We start from the raw sequence: 16,451 nt of genomic DNA on the forward strand, positions 1-16,451 counted from the left end.
CTTCCTTGGACTGGCCCAAGGACACCTGCTGGCTTCATGTATAAGGCAGGACTAGAACTCACAGATTCCCAGTTTATAACCTATTGCCCTAACCGGTATACCAAACCTGTTTTGAAAGACAAGACAAAACAGGGACTGAATATGTCTGCTTCCTCCTGACCACCTATTAAGATGTGTCCATTTGGAATAAATAGTCCAAAATAAAATTCCTGTTTTCTTTATGTTACTGATATAACTAAAGAAATCCTTCTTACTTGATTTTGCCTATCTTGCTAAGCCTTAAGCTTGCTTTTTATCTTTGTTGTCTTACCTCATTCCTACATTTCCAAGCTAAAGCTGTGTAGATTTTCTCTGTAGTCCAGGGGTATCAAACTCATGGCATCACATTGTCGTCATGTGAAACATCATGACTTCACTCCCCTTCACTAAAATGGGGTGGGCATGGCCAGCATATGACACATCTGGCCTGGGGGCTGCGAGTTTGTCACCCCTGCTCTAGTCCATCCTTCCTTCTACAATTTAGTTCCTTCATGAGCTGCCTATTCAACCATATTGGCTCCTTTGGATGACTCCTAGTTTTTGTTCTGATAAGGTGTTTTGAGGTTGTATCACCCTTAATACCTCTTTCTAGAAATCCAGCTGGCTGCATCTTTGCTTTTATGGTTTCTCACATGGCAATTATTGTTTTCTCTTTGAAAAAGAAAGTGGCTCCCACTATCTTCTAACAACTCCTACCAGTTAGTAAGGGGAAAAAAATCCAAATTAACAGATCTCCCAGTGCCTAGCTCAAACTTCTGAAATCATTACTAACCTATCAATAATTCATCTGATATCTTAGAACATAGAATAACAGAGTTGGAAGGGACCTTGGAAGTGATATAGTCTAACCCACTCCACAAACAGGAGAGTTTATACCATTTCAGACAAGTGGCTATCCAGTCTCTTTTTGAAAACCTCCAGTGATGGGGCACCCACAGTTTCTGAAGACAAGGCATTCCATTGGTTGATTATTCTCACCATTAGAAATTTTCTCCTTCGTTCTAGATTGCTTCTCTCCTTGATTAGTTTCCATCCATTGGCTCTTGTTTTCTGCTGGTTTGGAAAATAAGTTGACCCCCCTCTTTTTTATGACAGCCCTTCAAATACTGGAATACTGCAATAATGTCACCTCTACTCCATTTTTTCTCTAGATTAGCCATACATACCTAATTTCTGCAACTGTTCTTCATATGTTTTTTCCTTTAGGCCCTTAATCATCTTAATTGCTCTGCTTTTCACCTTTTCCAAAGTCTCAATATATTTTTGTAATGTAAAATTGCAGCATCTCCTTTCTTGTGTTGCTGTTTCTTTGAAACAAGGTGTACCCATTAAGTCTAACCTATCAGATTCAAGAAAAGCTGGTCAATGGAAATGCCCATATACATTAAAGGAAAAAGGAAAATGGCATAGAAGATAAATCTGCTTACTCAGAGTCAGAGGTGGTATTCAGCAGGTTCTGACCAGTTCTGGAGTAGTGGACATTTGGAGTAGTTTGGAGAACCGGCAAATCCCACCTCTGACTGGAGATTTTTCAGTATCCTTCCCCTGCCAGGCCCACCAAGCCATGCCCACAGAATTGGTAGTGAAAAAAAAATTGAATCCCACCACTGCTCAGAGTGATTGACACTTGTACATATGTGAAGCAGGGGTGGGATGCAAATATTTTTTACTACCAGTTCTATGCACATGGCTAGGTAGGGTGTGGCTAGCTGGGCATGGGTGGGCGTGGCTTCTTCTTTTTTTGCAGCACCCCTCCCTGGCACTCCGGTTTTTTGCCTCCTGGGCCTCAGGGAGCCTCCTGGGTAAGCAGTAAGACAATGAGATGTCAACTCATAAAATATTTCTATGGTCTTTTTAGAGTTGCCAACAGAAAGGGAGAGGGAAAAGAGGTTTGAAAGAGCAGTGCAGTAGCTTGGAAAGAGAAAGTGTATTCCATAAATAGTTTTTCAAAGATAGTAACTAGGTCACTGAAGTTTCTGTTGCACAAAATTCTAACTGGAGAACATGATTGGCTATGGATGTGTCTCATTGGAGAATATGAATTATGATACACCCGGGGGTGGAGGAAAACCAGGGTCAAGGGTGACAATGAATTATGTGTCTCAGAGTCGGCTACACCCAGGCAGTGGTGGACATGTTAACTCCCAATAAATCCTTTTGAAGTTTTGGAACTTTGGCTCAAGACTCATGATTTAATTGGGTTGGCTGCTGGAATCCTGACACGAGGGGTATCCCAGCACAGCTGATCGTTGGAACAGCTGATTGTTGGGAGGAACAAAAGAAATACCGGTTCAGCCAAATATGGATATAAGCTGTCCATAACCAAAGGATACCCAGTTCAACAAATCTCTGTTTTCATGTAACTAAAAAGCCTTCAGATGTAATCCCCATTCTAGGGAATAGGAGGGAATGGGGAATGTAATCCCCATTCTAGGGAAGAGGAGGGAATGGGGGATGGGATAAGCTACTTTCCCATCTTGCAGAACAATGGGTGAGAGATAAATGTGCAAATTATTTTTTTCTAAGATAGGAAAAAAATCAGATCATGAATGTGTTTAGATGATGGACTTAGATAACTATGTTTGTTACTTGACTGCATAACTTTTGACCAATCAGTGTGTCTCTGCTCAATTTAGGGCTGTTTATGATGGGACAGAATGAGGAGAGGACAGCCAAATTACTGCAATACTTTAATATGATAATCTTGTTTTGCATTGGAACATGGGTCTTTTTGTTCTCTTTCTTATTCAGCTCTGATAAAGTTCCACATTTTAAATACTCTTCAGTGTTCTGAAGCCATCATGGGTGGTGCAGTCTTTGAGACCTTGGAAGGGAATACAATTGAAATTGGCTGTGATGGTGAAAGCTTGTCAATCAATGGAGTCAAAATGGTGAACCGAAAAGATATTGTGACAAGTAATGGTGTCATTCATCTCATAGATCAAGTGCTTATTCCTGATTCTGGTAAGTGAAGCAGGAGTAAATTCAATCTTGTATTTTTCATATTATTGATCACCAGACTGGACCAACAGGTGATCTAATTTTTGTCTCATTTAAGGAGAGTCATGATATATAGCCAAAATTGATAATTATAATTCCTTAAATTTTATATGAAATATTTAGCTGTGTAGTGACAACTTTGAAGCAAATCAAACGTCTGTTTTCTGTTTTATTTTCAATTTTAGCTAAACAAGTTATGGAACTTGCTGGCCCCCACCAAGCTACCTTCAAGGACTTGGTAGCTCAGCTTGGCTTGGCTGCATCTCTACGGCCAGAAGAAGAATATACCCTGCTAGCTCCATTGAATAGGGCTTTTTCTGGTAGGTGGGCCATATTAAAATTGTGTAAGGATTAAAGAGAGAAGTAGTTGGAGTCCTAGTTTTTGTCAGGATTTTCAAATAGCTGTCAGCTTTTAATAATTTAATCTACCATTTTCTATTTTCTTCATGCTTTTGACATAATTATCCGCCACTGATATTATGACATCATAGTGAGTATCATGATGAAAAAAAATCAGCTCTATTGTTTCTTTCCGGATTACTTGATACTGTTTTCTGCTCATCTAAGTAATGGTGTGATCTGGGCTACTTGTTTCCCTAGACTTTTGATTATATATTTTAAATGGTATGGTTTATCTCTGTGTGCCTGTTGATGGCTACTTTGGAACTGCTAGGAAGCCCCTAGCTGTTTTGGATTTGGCTTGATCTAAAATGTCAAAATTTTCCAGTTGAAATTGTAGTTTTTGAGAAATTAAGATATTTTCATGTCTTCTGATTGCCAATTAATTTCATGGATACTTATGGGCTGATATCTACCTGCCTTTTTGTATCTTTGGTACGAAGGCATAGCTGGCAGGCTCTCTAACATATACATAATAGACACACTCAACTCATTTGCTATGCAACCCAGATCCAATTTACCTCAGTGTAAAACAATTTATTCCTGGCTCTGTACCACAAGAAGTGCTGATCCTTCTAGCATTAAGTGTCATCTTAGCCTCAAATTAGCCCCATCATACAAGATAAATGAAAGGACAACTGCTTTTTCTGACCTTCATTCTCAAGCCCTGGTTGCTATCAGTTGACCAATCGACTTAGCAAAAAAATCTTACCACCTTTTCTGTTTGTGCTGGGGAGGAACAGACTACCAGCATTGATGATTGCCTCACCAACCACAATGCCAACTAGTTGCAGTATTGCCAAGGAAGAGGCAGCATGTTATTCCCCACAGAATGAATGAATACTGACTTTCGTTTTGGGTGTCTTTGGCGACAGACCAAAATCCGTGATCATGCACGGTTTTGATCCAAGCTTGCTGCTGGAGTGCCCTGAGCCTCCCGGATTCGGGGCGAAGCCACCCCGTAGAAGTGGTGAAGAAGGGGGAGTCATCAATGGGGTTGAGGAGAGCCACATCTCTCCTCCTCGGCTGGCCATTACTCCGTTTCCCAAAGGCGGGTGCAGCCGTGGTCAGAAATGGCCACCTCAAAGAAGAACCTGACCAGACAAGATTGTGCAGGAGGAAGTTTAAAGGAGAAAGTTTGACTGACTGGGTTGAATGGAGAAAACATCTATTTAAGGTATCTGGAACTTGAATTATAAAGACTAATACTATTCCGAAACAAGATCTTTAAAGCGGCAAAAGAGGAAGGGAAAGGAAAAAGAATTGGCTTTTTTTTGTCTCACATTGACAGCTTTAATTGACTTTGAATGTTAAGAATAAGAGATCTAAACAAGAAATCGATATTAATCCACTTTGACATTAACAGGATATTTTTAACTGAAAATAAAGTGTCAAGGGGGTAAAGACTCTTGGATAATTTAAGAATTTTTTTTAAAAAGGAAGAAAGCAGAGGCGAAGAAAAAAAAGAGAGAGTGGAATCTGGAAAAATGGAGGAGACCACCTGGAAGTAAAAAAGAATTGATAGTGGAACTTTAACAAGACTTGTAATGGATATGTTATAGCTGAAACTTTGTTACAAGCTAACAAAGCCCCTGGAAAGAGAAAGTGAGAAAAGCAAGAAACAGCTTTGGATTATTGGGTGATTCCTGAACTCTTGGATGGTGGATCCTAATGAATCAAAATAAAATCAACTGGGGGTTGTTTAAAAATCTTTAAAATGGCATCACTCCTTGAAGAGCTAAACATGATACTTAAAGAACAAAGAGAAGAAGCACAAGAGAGAAGAGGATCTTTTGGCTTCGTATTTCAATTTTTAGAAATGGAGGTTTTGAACTATGAAAAACAACAAGAAATGCTTGCAGAACCAAAAGGGCGGGACAAAGAAGAAGCCATCTTTAATGACCAAGCAACTTTAAGCAGGGTGAAAAAGGGAAAGGGAGTTAAAAATTTAAGACTTGAAGCAACAACCAAAAAAAAAGAGTAATTTGAAAAGTAACTATAACATTAGGAAGAAGCAGAAAGGAGGATCACAGAAGGGAAAATCAGACAGAAAAGGGAACAAAAGGGGGAGGGAGAAGAAGAGGGGGAAGATGGAAAGGAAAAGAAGTTATAAAGGACAGAAACAAGACATAGAGAAACAGGAAAAAGGTACAAGAATTAAAGGTATAATCCTATTTAAAAGACACAGAGACAATGGTTAAAAATTTAATTTAAAGAGAGGATTCTGCAAGGGTACATTGTTATATTAGAAATAGAAAAGAGTTAGAAAATATGATAGGTGATTAAAGTGACAGATAACATTTGCATTGTTATGTAATGGAATATTTGTTAGTAATTAAATGAAACAAAGAGGATAAGAGAATAAGGCTCTCAATGGTTTTTTTAAAAAAAGTATATAATTGAAAAGAAACATGAAAATTTTTTAATGAAATTAATATCAGTTGACAGGATGAATTTGAATAAGAAGAATAATTTTATTGACTACTGTTAATAATTATTGTTTTGTTTTCTGTTTAAAGATAGTATGAGTAAAATATGAAATATAGGTGATTAAAGTGAATGACAACTGATATTATTAGGTAATGAAATGTTTCTTAAAAGATGGAAATGTTCTAAATAGAAAGATTGCTATCAATATTAATGGTCGAACTGAACTCGAATAGAATAATTATTTCATTTACTATTGTTATAAATATATGTACACACACACACACACACACACACACACACACACATTTTTTTCAAGAACTTAGTGTGTATTTTTAAGGGAATGTACCAAACAGAATTCAGTTAATAATAGTTATGTGTTATAAAATAGAGGTTAGAAAATGAATGTTATAACTGTAAAGGCATAAATTAAACTTTAAACAAGATTTGAATGGATAATAATTAAAAGATACAAAGGTGTTACACTCCAGTTTAATAACTACAGGGGAAAATTTGTTTTATGAGAAAAGAAAATATGAAATTGTAAGCAGGACAGACAAAAGTATAAAAATATTGATTAGAAAGATACTGAAAATTAGAAAAAGATATGTAATTGAACTTAGAAAGGAATGAAATAATTAAAAATAAGGTTACAGAAAGCAAGGAAAGGGAAAAACTATTGAGAAAATTGCGAAAATAGTTATAAGATATGGATTAGAATACACAAGATGAATATGTAATTGAGTTTATGTCTATATGGGGAAGTGATAATCCGGGAGCATGCTGTTCTCAAAAAAAGATATTTTATTTGTACTTATATGTTTTGTGAAAACCCAAATAAAACTTTTAATAAAAAAAAAGAATGAATGAATACAAACTGTTTGTGAATATTTTCCAAGCAAGGTTCCAAACCTTGGGCAGAGGAGTTGGACTAGAAGACCTCCAAGATCCCTTCCTATGAACTTCTATAACCATGTTTTTAAAAACCAGAGTAGAAGATCGCAAATGTTTTAACATTAAAATATGTTAGACTTCAAATAATTTAACAACTGGTTCTCTGCCTGGTTGCTGGGTAGGGGTGGCCTAGTCAGCCTCCTGCACCACCCTGGGAGTGAAAACAGGCCATGGGGGACCTTTTTTCACCCTCCCTGAGCTCCAGAGGCTTTCCTTGAGCCTCTGGGAGGGCAAAAATGGCCTCCCTGAGCCTTCCAGAACTTCCAGGAGGCCCATTTTTCACCCTCCTTGAGCTTCCATGTGGGCCCTGAACTTATCTGCGATCCAAAACAGACCATGTGGGGACTCCTGGGTGGGGAGGGGTGGGGTGGGTGGGGAGGGGTGGGGTGGGTGGGGCCAGCCAGGAATGAGATTTGCCGGTTGGCTGAATTGGCCATAAAATTAACAACTGGTTCACCCAAACTGGTGCAAACTAATAGTAGTCCATCCCTGGTTATTAACAAGTATGTGACAAGCAGCACAGCAGTTCTATGAGTACTAGAGAATGCAATGCCATTTAACTGAATAATTAATTTTCCTGACATATCTTTTGAACTTTAAAGAATGATGTATTAGAAAACAGAAGATGGTCTTCTTTTCTTCTTTCTTCTTTTTTGTGGGCAGGAATAGCTAACATCCTATATCAGGAGTGTCAAACCTGCAGCCTGCAGGCTGGATGCATCATGTGCTGGCCCCACATCCACCCTGAATAGCAAGGGGAAGAAAGTCTTGATATGTCACGTGACATTGTCATGATGACATGAGTTTGACACCCCTGCCCTAGATGATAGGCTCAAGATCCAGATGGATCTCAACAGATTTGAACAGTGATATCTATCTTAAAAAAATAAAATTCACTGTAGAGAAAAGTAAAGTCTTATACTTAGACAAGAAAAACCCAAAGTACAGACTGGGTAAAATCAGGCTTAATAGCAGTAACTGTGAGAGGGATCTTGGAGTATTAGCGGACAACCAGTTAAATATGAGCCGGTAGTGTGTGGCGGCAGCCAAAAAAGCCAATGCAATCCTAAATTGCATTAACAGAGGGATACAGTCAAGATCAAGTGAGGTACTGATACCACCCTATGAAGCCTTAGTAAGACCACACCTAGAATACTGCATCCATTGTTGGTCACCACATTATTAAAAAGATGTTGAGTTTCTAGAAAAAGTGCAGAGAAGAGCAACCAAGATGATTAGAGGCTGGAGACTAAGACATATGAAGAACGGTTGCAGGAACTGGGCATGGCTAGTCTAGTAAAGAGAAGGACCAGGGGAGTCATGATAGCAGTGTTCCAATATTTGAGGCTGCCACAGATAGGAAGGGGTCAAGCTATTTTCTAAAGCACCTGTAGGACAGACAAGGAATAATGGATGGAAGCTGGATCAAGGAAAGGTTCAAACCTAGAAGTAAGGAGAAATTTTCTGACAGTGAGAACAATCAACCAATAGAACAGCTTGCCTTCAGAAGTTGTGGGAGCTTCATCACTGGAGGCTTTCAAGAAGAGATTGGACTGCCATTTGTCAGAAATAGTGTAGGGTCTCCTGCTTGGGTGGGGGGTTGGACTAGATGACCTACAAGGTCCCTTCCAACTCTGTTAATCTGTTATCTTAATTTTATCTCCTCCTCCTCCTCCTCCTCCTGCCTCATTTGCCAGTCCCTATAATATATTAGTTCAACTGGCGTCTGTGAAGACTGTTAAAATAAAACATATGAGAGGGATTGCCTCAGTGAAGTTCCAGCAGTAATAGCAACAGCTGCAACTGGTAAATGAGAATAGGCTTGAGCCTGTGCAAGAGAAGCTCACAATCCATTATGTGCTTAAATAATTTTGGTTGCTGATGCTTCATTCCTAGTCTAAGAGAATAGCACAATCACTCTCTGTTGCTCTATTGGTTACATTGGGAAAGCAAAGTAAAATCAAGGTTTCAGACTTTTTAGATATCTAAAAAATTAGACATCTCTATGAGTGACTCTGCAAGTGGAAATAGTACAATGATGGAATCATCAGCCAGAAGATGGTTCTGGTTGACAGAAATTTATCTGGAAGAAGAGAAATCCATTTGTGCTTTAGAACAGCTGCTCTTTGTAAGGAGACTGCAGGTATTTAGTTTCTTGTGATTGATTGTGGTCAAGTGGCTAGAAAGCCAAGGGAATTACAATATACCTTTCGCTTTTATATAGCCTGCATTGACATTTGGCAAAAGCCTCATCTTCTTAAAAACTTTATGATTTGATTACTTTAGAATCTGAGAAATATTCCAAAAGCCAGGGAAAATTGAAGACTCAGTAAGTGCCTTCTTTTTGAAATTAAGAAAGGGGGAAATGCTATTTCACAGGATTTTAATTTAAAAGCTGAAGGCTTAACAAGTTCAGGATCTAAGAAAGTTTCAAACAGATAAGGACAGCTATTTTAAAAAATAGAGAAAATAGAGAAAACAGAGAAATAAAGGAAGTGTAATTGTGATTATGGAGAGCCAGTATGTATGTTTAGTTTTAGAACACTTGAAACATTAGTTTGAACTTAAAATGTTTTCCCCCCAAGTGATCAAAACTTATGGGAGGGAGAGAAGGAGAAAGAGAATGGTAAGGGAGGTGAATTTTAGATTTTGGCAGATGAAGCTGATTGAGTTGTAAAATGTCCTGTGACAATCCTTCCTGTGCACTGGGTGTTTTCAACAAGACCTTTGTCATGAATGATTTAATTTGGAATCCTGCAGTGAGCAGGGGATTTGTTTCAATGCTGTAAATTATATTTTCTGTGATTTTATGAAGACATTTGGTGATCATGTACGTGCAATTAAGATAAAATGATGGCATGTTAAAATTGATGTGAAAAGCTGAGCCCTAAATTATGATTATGTGCAGATAGCGTTTTCATTGTATTTAAAATTAATATCATGGATATGTTCCACAAAAAACTTAATGTAGATTTTATGTTTTTAAAAAATTGTTAGATGATACTTTAAATATGGATCAGAGAATCCTTAAACTGATGCTGCAGAATCACATTTTGAAAGTGAAAGTCGGCTTGAATGATCTCTACAACGGACAATTCTTGGAAACACTAGGAGGAAAGAAACTAAGAGTATTTATATATCGAACAGTAAGTAAAATTAAAGATTTCAAAAATTATTATAGTAAAAGATGGTAAAAATGTGTACATATTTCAGTCAAAGGTTATGGTTATGCCATACAGCCTATTAAAAAGGTTAAGGCTATATATTGAGAGCGGAAAGTAAGTTATTTGAACATGCAGGGAAAATATGAATAAACTCAGCTGGGATAGTTGTATAAAATATTGGAACTGACTGGGTAACCAAATTTCAATTTGATCTGGTTTCCAGCAACCTTATGTTTAATCAGTCTGTGCAATAGGTAGCTGTAAATGTTGTAGTTGGTCTTTTGTTTGTATGTTTGGAATACATTTCCTGATGTGTATTATGGGAGCAATTTTCCAGCTTTGGAAATGAAAGTAGAATATTGGTGGATTTATTCAATATAGAATTTTATCAGCACAAAATCCAGTATCTAAACTCAATATCATGTTCTGATCAATTTATGTCCTTGATTTAATTGACTATTTGGATTGACATTGATTTCAAGATGAGCAGAATCTGGTCCTAAAACAGGAACAAAATGTGCTTGTTTTGTTTCTAAAGGTAATTTTTTCAGAGAAGAAATTTATGAAATAACATAATATTTGGGACAAAAGTATATGAGTAATATATGCATAAACAGTGTGGTACAGTATTTCTTGGAGATAAGCTTCATTTGAAAGATTGAAAGCAGCATGGCTTCATGTACTAGAATTTTATTTTATTATAATAAATAAATGTAAATATTATATTTATTTCATAAAGAAAATCTATGATTCTGGATTCAACAGCCTTAGTAAGATTCCAAAGATTTAGTTTCTGTGGAGTTATTCAGATAGAACACAATTCTTTACTGATTAAAGTTTTTATGCTTGGGCCTGAATGATCATTTTTGACCTGTTCAGAAAAAGTTATTAAAATCACAATGATGTTATTTTCATGGTGCCTTTTATTCATCCATCAAAGAAAACCTTATATTTATTTTAGCAGATTGCTTGCACAAGAACTAAATGGATAATATTCTATGCTACTTGAACATTTCCATACAAAATGTTTTTATGTAGTTTCCAGTAAGATTTAGCTCATATGCTGTTTGTCTTTTGTATTGCTAGGCTGTGTGTATTGAAAATTCATGCATGATTCGAGGAAGCAAAGAGGGAAGAAATGGATTTATCCATATTTTTAGGCAAATAATCAAACCAGCAGAAAGAACTCTGCATGAAGTATTGAGATCTGACAAACGATTCAGGTATAGTAAGAAGTTTTAACTATTAGGAGGAAGGAGAGCAAAAATATTAAGCTATACAATAATGCTTTTCATATTTAATATTACAAATGTTAGTAAATATTAGTATATAATTACAAAAATTATGTATTGTTCCAGAAATACATTATCCTACACTGGTTTAGGAATAGACCAGCACAATTTAGAGATGCTCCAGAAAAGGATTGAGAAAAACAAAGTTTTGTTCTTTGTAGGGACATTTACCTTAGTTAAAACAAATTCTTATTATAGTCATAGACCGAAGTTAATATTTAATCTAAATCTAATCAAATTACAGAGCTCTCTAGTATGACAAAGTAGATGCTCATTAAGTTTAATTTATGGGACAGGTCATACTATGACCAATTTTAAGCACTGCTATGCAGAACCTGGCAACAATGTAGGGTTGGTATCTAAAGGTATAGAATTGAGAGGTATAAAATAGTCCTGTGCACCTTGGATGTTTATGAAGTAATGGTGAGATGAGCTAATACAAATGTTTTTGTAGCACAGTCATCAAGAAGCATGTACTCTGTTATTTATGTGTGTTCAGATTATAGGGGCATTACCTCTCTAAGTAAGGAATCTTGGTGTATTAGTCTTCAAAGATACCTGAGGGGAGGTCATGACTTTGTGCCAGAGTAAAAGTCCTCCTATGTTTAGGTACTTCAAGATTAGTTATGCCATAGGGGAGGCAGATTACCTATGGGATTCATTGACAATAAATATTGGGATCCTGGCTACGTCCAATTTGTGTCTGCTACATGCTGTTTAATGAACCCTTTGGAAAGATCATATACTATGCTGATAAGAAGACCTGAGAAAAGTTCAAGGGTAAGAATTTCCTGACAGGGAAAACAATTAACTAATGGAATGGCTTGCCTTCAGAATTTGTGGGTGCTCCATCACTGGAGGCTTTTAAGAAGAGACTGGACAGCCACTTGTTTGAAATGGTTCTCCAGCTTGAGCAAGGGTTTGGACTAGAAGACCTCCAAAGTCTCTTCCAACTCTATTATTCTGTTGTAATTGGCATCATTTTTTTACATGTGGATCACTCACAGTTAATCGGAGAAGACCAAGGGGAAGAAAAGAAAGTCTGAGCAAATGGCTGAGTATAGTCATCTACACACTATCTTCCACTTTCATGAGGCCTGTTTCTATTTGCAGGTGGCATTAGAAACACATTTAGAATATGAAGGGCTGATCTTAGAAATTTGGATTGTGTAGGTCAGAGATGTCAAACTCAATTTCATTGAGTGCTGCATCAGGGTTGTGTTTGACCTGGGGGACAGGGGCATGGCCAGGGTGAATGTGGCCAGCTCAACATCACTCATTGAGGGTCCGTTTTCAGTCGCAATGGCCTCCTGGAACCCTTGGCCAGCAAAAATGGAGCCTAGTGTTCTGACCAAGGCTTCCTGAGACAGTAACAATCACACACTGTACCCCAAAACCTTTTGTTTGATTTCAATGGCTGTGAATTATATGCATTCACAGCCCATAATGAGTCCCAAACAATTTATGAATAGTCCAACAGAAGTATGCCACAGTCTTTCGGGATAAGGCTGATAAGCACCTATCTTTAACTCCCTTTAAATGCTACCAATGATTAAATTTCCAATTAGCTGTACAAGGCCAAATGGAGCACAGTCAACACAGAGCTTCAGTGTTTAAACCAACCAGAACAAACAAAGTTGCTTCCTGCAAAGGCTCATGTCCCTTTGCTCCTCCTTTATGTCTTATGGGAGGGGCCAATCATCTCCAAGCCTTACTCTTGAGTCGCCCCTTTTGTCTTAACTGTTCTTGCCTTCCGGCAGCTCTGCACAAGTGCACAGTGTAAAAGGATCCCCCTGTTCCTCTTCCTTGCTGATGTCAGATTCTGGAGGCTCTGGAGCAGGGGTGGGATACGACAGGGTTAACTACCAGTTCGGAATTTACGACCTTCCCTGCAGGCTGCAAGCCATGCACCTGTAAATCATCAGCAGCAGCTGCCTGCAAAGAAGGAGCCTTTGAAACAGATCTCTTTTCTTGCTTTTTTAACTGCAGCTGTGCCTCGTTCGGCAGCTGAAGTTGAAAAATCAGGAAATAAAGATCAGGTAAAAGCCTGGGTGGGTGGGCGGGCAAAAACATCAGCAGACATAGAACCGGTTCTATGTCTGCTGCTCTTCAGAGCTACCAGTTCTACAGAGGTGGACAGAACTAATAGAAACCCACCCCTGCTCTGCACTCAGCACATAACTCTCAGATGGCCCTGGCCCATCTCTGTGTCGGATGCAGATCCCTCGTCTGGGCCCTCCCTAGACTCCAGAACTGGCCCATGTTCCTCCCCACTGTCCAACTCTGCTGCCAGCTCCGCAGGCTGCCGGCAAACCACAATACCCAGGGAGGCTGCCCTGGGAGGCTCCAGGTTCCATTTTTGCTGGCAAAGGGCTCCAGGAGGCCATCACAGCTGCAAATGGAGCCCAGGTGGGCTGTGTTTTTGTTGGCTGAGGCACTGCAGGCCAGTCCTTTGCTGTTTCCAGGGTGGGTCCATGGGTCAGATTTAAGCACCCAGTGGGCCACATGCAGCCTGTGGGCCTTGAGTTTGACACCCCTGGTGTAGGTTCTAATGGTAAAAATTGGAGAAGGGGCTCAGTTAGCAAACCATAAAAAATATGTTATTGGCTTGACTTTGAATAACTTGAGTGTGGCAGGCATATAGTGTACACCTCTTGTTTTAGAGAATTTAAGAATGACAGATAAGCAACTAGTGCATTTTCTGCAATATTTATGGTGGTGCAGCACAGTTACAGCTTTCTGACTATCAGCAGAAGGACGGACTATCCTCTGGTATTTGAATCAGGAGATGTGTTCAATTTTGTGTCATCTATGTTCCAAGAATGGCTCTTGGGTCTTTTGGCAAATGCCATCATTTCAGTTTTCTGATAATTGATAAATGCATTGGTGGTATAGTGGTGAGCATAGCTGCCTTCCATTATCCTTAGAATAATCTGTTCCTTTTAGGAATTATTACCCTAACCCCCACTTTTTTTATTGAAAGACAGTTGGTGTCTAGCCACAGTAATCCAATTCAAGAGTGCAGGTCCATTTTTATCCCCCACCTCTCCATTATTCACCTGTCTAGAGTTTTTCTACAGGAATTCCATACAGATAGCTTAAGCTGAAGACTGCAAAAGCATCCAATTATAAGACTATACTAGCCCTGCTCCAAGAATAATAGAATAACAGAGTTGGAAGGTACCCTGGAGGTCTCCCAAGATTTTAGGGTACGGGTAGTTGTCACTTATCAACTGCCTATTTATTGTTTATTTGACGTTATGACCATTGGAGGAAAAATTGTGACTAGTCCTCCAATTTACAGTTATGTCTGTCTAGCATTGCTATTTGGGCAATTCATAACAAGCAGAATTAAGCAGCTGAAACTGAATACAAAATAAAAATGGTTTTGATATTGGCAATATTGCACATTCTTCTTTCTATGTACAATTTCATTGTAATATTCTGTCAAATGGCAAGAGATATATTTGGTATTGTTTTCATCGCCAGCACTTTCCTTAGTCTTGTGGAAGCTGCAGGCTTAGAAGAGGTTCTGTCCCAGCCTGGTGATTGGACTTTCTTTATTCCAACAAATGAGGCTTTCAAAGGCTTGACTGAACAGGAGAAAGAAATTCTGATAAGTAAGTCATAAAAAGATAAATAAGGGCATTCCCTGGAATTATTTCATTTCTTCTTTTGCATTATGTGAATTGTAATGTTATTTCTCCTGGACATTTTGGTTTTGGTCTTTATGGTTCTAACATTATACTGCCAAAGTTCAGCAGCAAAGTCTAATTACCAATAATGCAATTATTTCCTTTTCCTCTTTTTTATAAATTAAATCTTATATATTAAACTTGGATTTTTTTTTAAAAAAAATGGCCATTCCCCTCCTGTTGGTGAGCCTCCCCGCCAAATAAAATGAAGTGTGACTCCAGGGCAAGTATTCTCTCTCCCTCCCTCCCCCACTCCCTCCCTCCCCTCTCCCTGCCAGGGTTCCAAGTAATACCCCCAACCAAGTAAGACTTCAAGGCCAGCAGTTCCTCAAAGTTCCATTTTATTAGAGATGTCATATTGGCATATCTGGAGAAACCCAAATCTGAAAGCCCTCAGTTTTTCCCCACCCAGAGGAAAGTCAAAGTCACTTCCCCTGCACCCACATGTCCATCATGTGGTCCAATCAATCCACCATCCCAATTGGAGATGTTCCCCAGTCATGCCTCTCCAGATGCAGGCTGAACATCCTTGACTCCTAGAGAATATAATGTTTTTATGGCTATATATCTCCACCTCCATGCAATCCCCCTCCTGTTTTCCCACAGCACTAAATGTGGAAGCCCTGAAGATCCAAAGAAAAAGATGGCCTCCAGGGCTGACAGTCTGCCCCCCTCAGCTGATGATTGTGTTCTGGAATGAGAGGAACATAGGAGGTTAATTCAATCAGTCCCTAACCACCTCCCCGCCCCCCAGGAGGACCCTTTGGCTTATCAAGGAATTTATCATGGAATTGTTTCACTATCTGCCTTTATGTCCCAGCTCATAACCTAGGTAGCCTCAGACAAAGGGTATTTGTCAATCAACCCTTATGTAGTTTAGAATCTAAAATTATCTTAACTTCATAATGGATCTCCCCTTGTACCTCTATTGGCTTGAGTGCTGGTCCCTTTTGTGGTCTCAATTTTGAACTGACTGGACGCACTTTTCTTATTAAGCGTGGGAAGTTAAGCTGAACTATTACTGGGTTAATTATTTTCACTATCAGAAAGGGCCCTAAAATTTAGGTCCTAGTTTTTTGCTACACAATTTCAATTTAATGTATTTGGTTGACAGGTAGACTCGATCTCCTACATGGAAGCGGGGCTGGAGAGATCAGTGCTTGTCGGCTTGTTTTTTGAGTGCTTCAGCAGCTTCTGCTAGGACTTTTTTGGGTCTTCCCAGCCCTTTTTTAACTCCATCCTAGAGTCATGGAGGAGAGTGGCTCTCTCGGTAGTTCGGGCATGGGAACGAAATCCATGCCACTGGTGGCTTGAAATCCATGCCACTGGTGACCTATGCACTGTGTTGTTGTAAGCCACTTCTGCGAAAGGCAGCATGTCTGTCCAGTTGTCTTGCTGGTAATCCACGTAACATCTTATGTATTAAGCTATCATGGTGTTTGTACATTCTGTGGCTCTGTTCGTACTCAGATGGAAAGCCA

At 38.8% G+C, this 16,451-nt stretch overlaps 2 protein-coding genes across 5 annotated transcripts in view; both read left to right on the forward strand.

Annotated features, from left to right (window-relative positions):
- YIPF2 (Yip1 domain family member 2) overlaps positions 1–16,451 on the forward strand; it is a 453,467-nt gene that overhangs the window by 193,556 nt on the left and 243,460 nt on the right. The window lies entirely within an intron of this gene.
- POSTN (periostin) overlaps positions 1–16,451 on the forward strand; it is a 78,566-nt gene that overhangs the window by 33,541 nt on the left and 28,574 nt on the right. For all 4 annotated transcript variants that reach the window (XM_087926071.1, XM_026713296.2, XM_026713297.2 and 1 more), the window contains exons 8-12: positions 2,791–3,003; positions 3,225–3,359; positions 9,817–9,965; positions 11,070–11,206; positions 14,765–14,895. In XM_087926071.1, the coding sequence (XP_087782197.1) occupies positions 2,791–3,003; positions 3,225–3,359; positions 9,817–9,965; positions 11,070–11,206; positions 14,765–14,895 (765 nt within the window). The remainder of the gene's footprint in view (positions 1–2,790; positions 3,004–3,224; positions 3,360–9,816; positions 9,966–11,069; positions 11,207–14,764; positions 14,896–16,451) is intronic.

This window comes from Pseudonaja textilis, chromosome 2, assembly GCF_049901715.1.
Source record: "Pseudonaja textilis isolate UNSWEBS1 chromosome 2, rPseTex1.2, whole genome shotgun sequence".
NCBI classification, from domain to species: domain Eukaryota; kingdom Metazoa; phylum Chordata; class Lepidosauria; order Squamata; family Elapidae; genus Pseudonaja; species Pseudonaja textilis.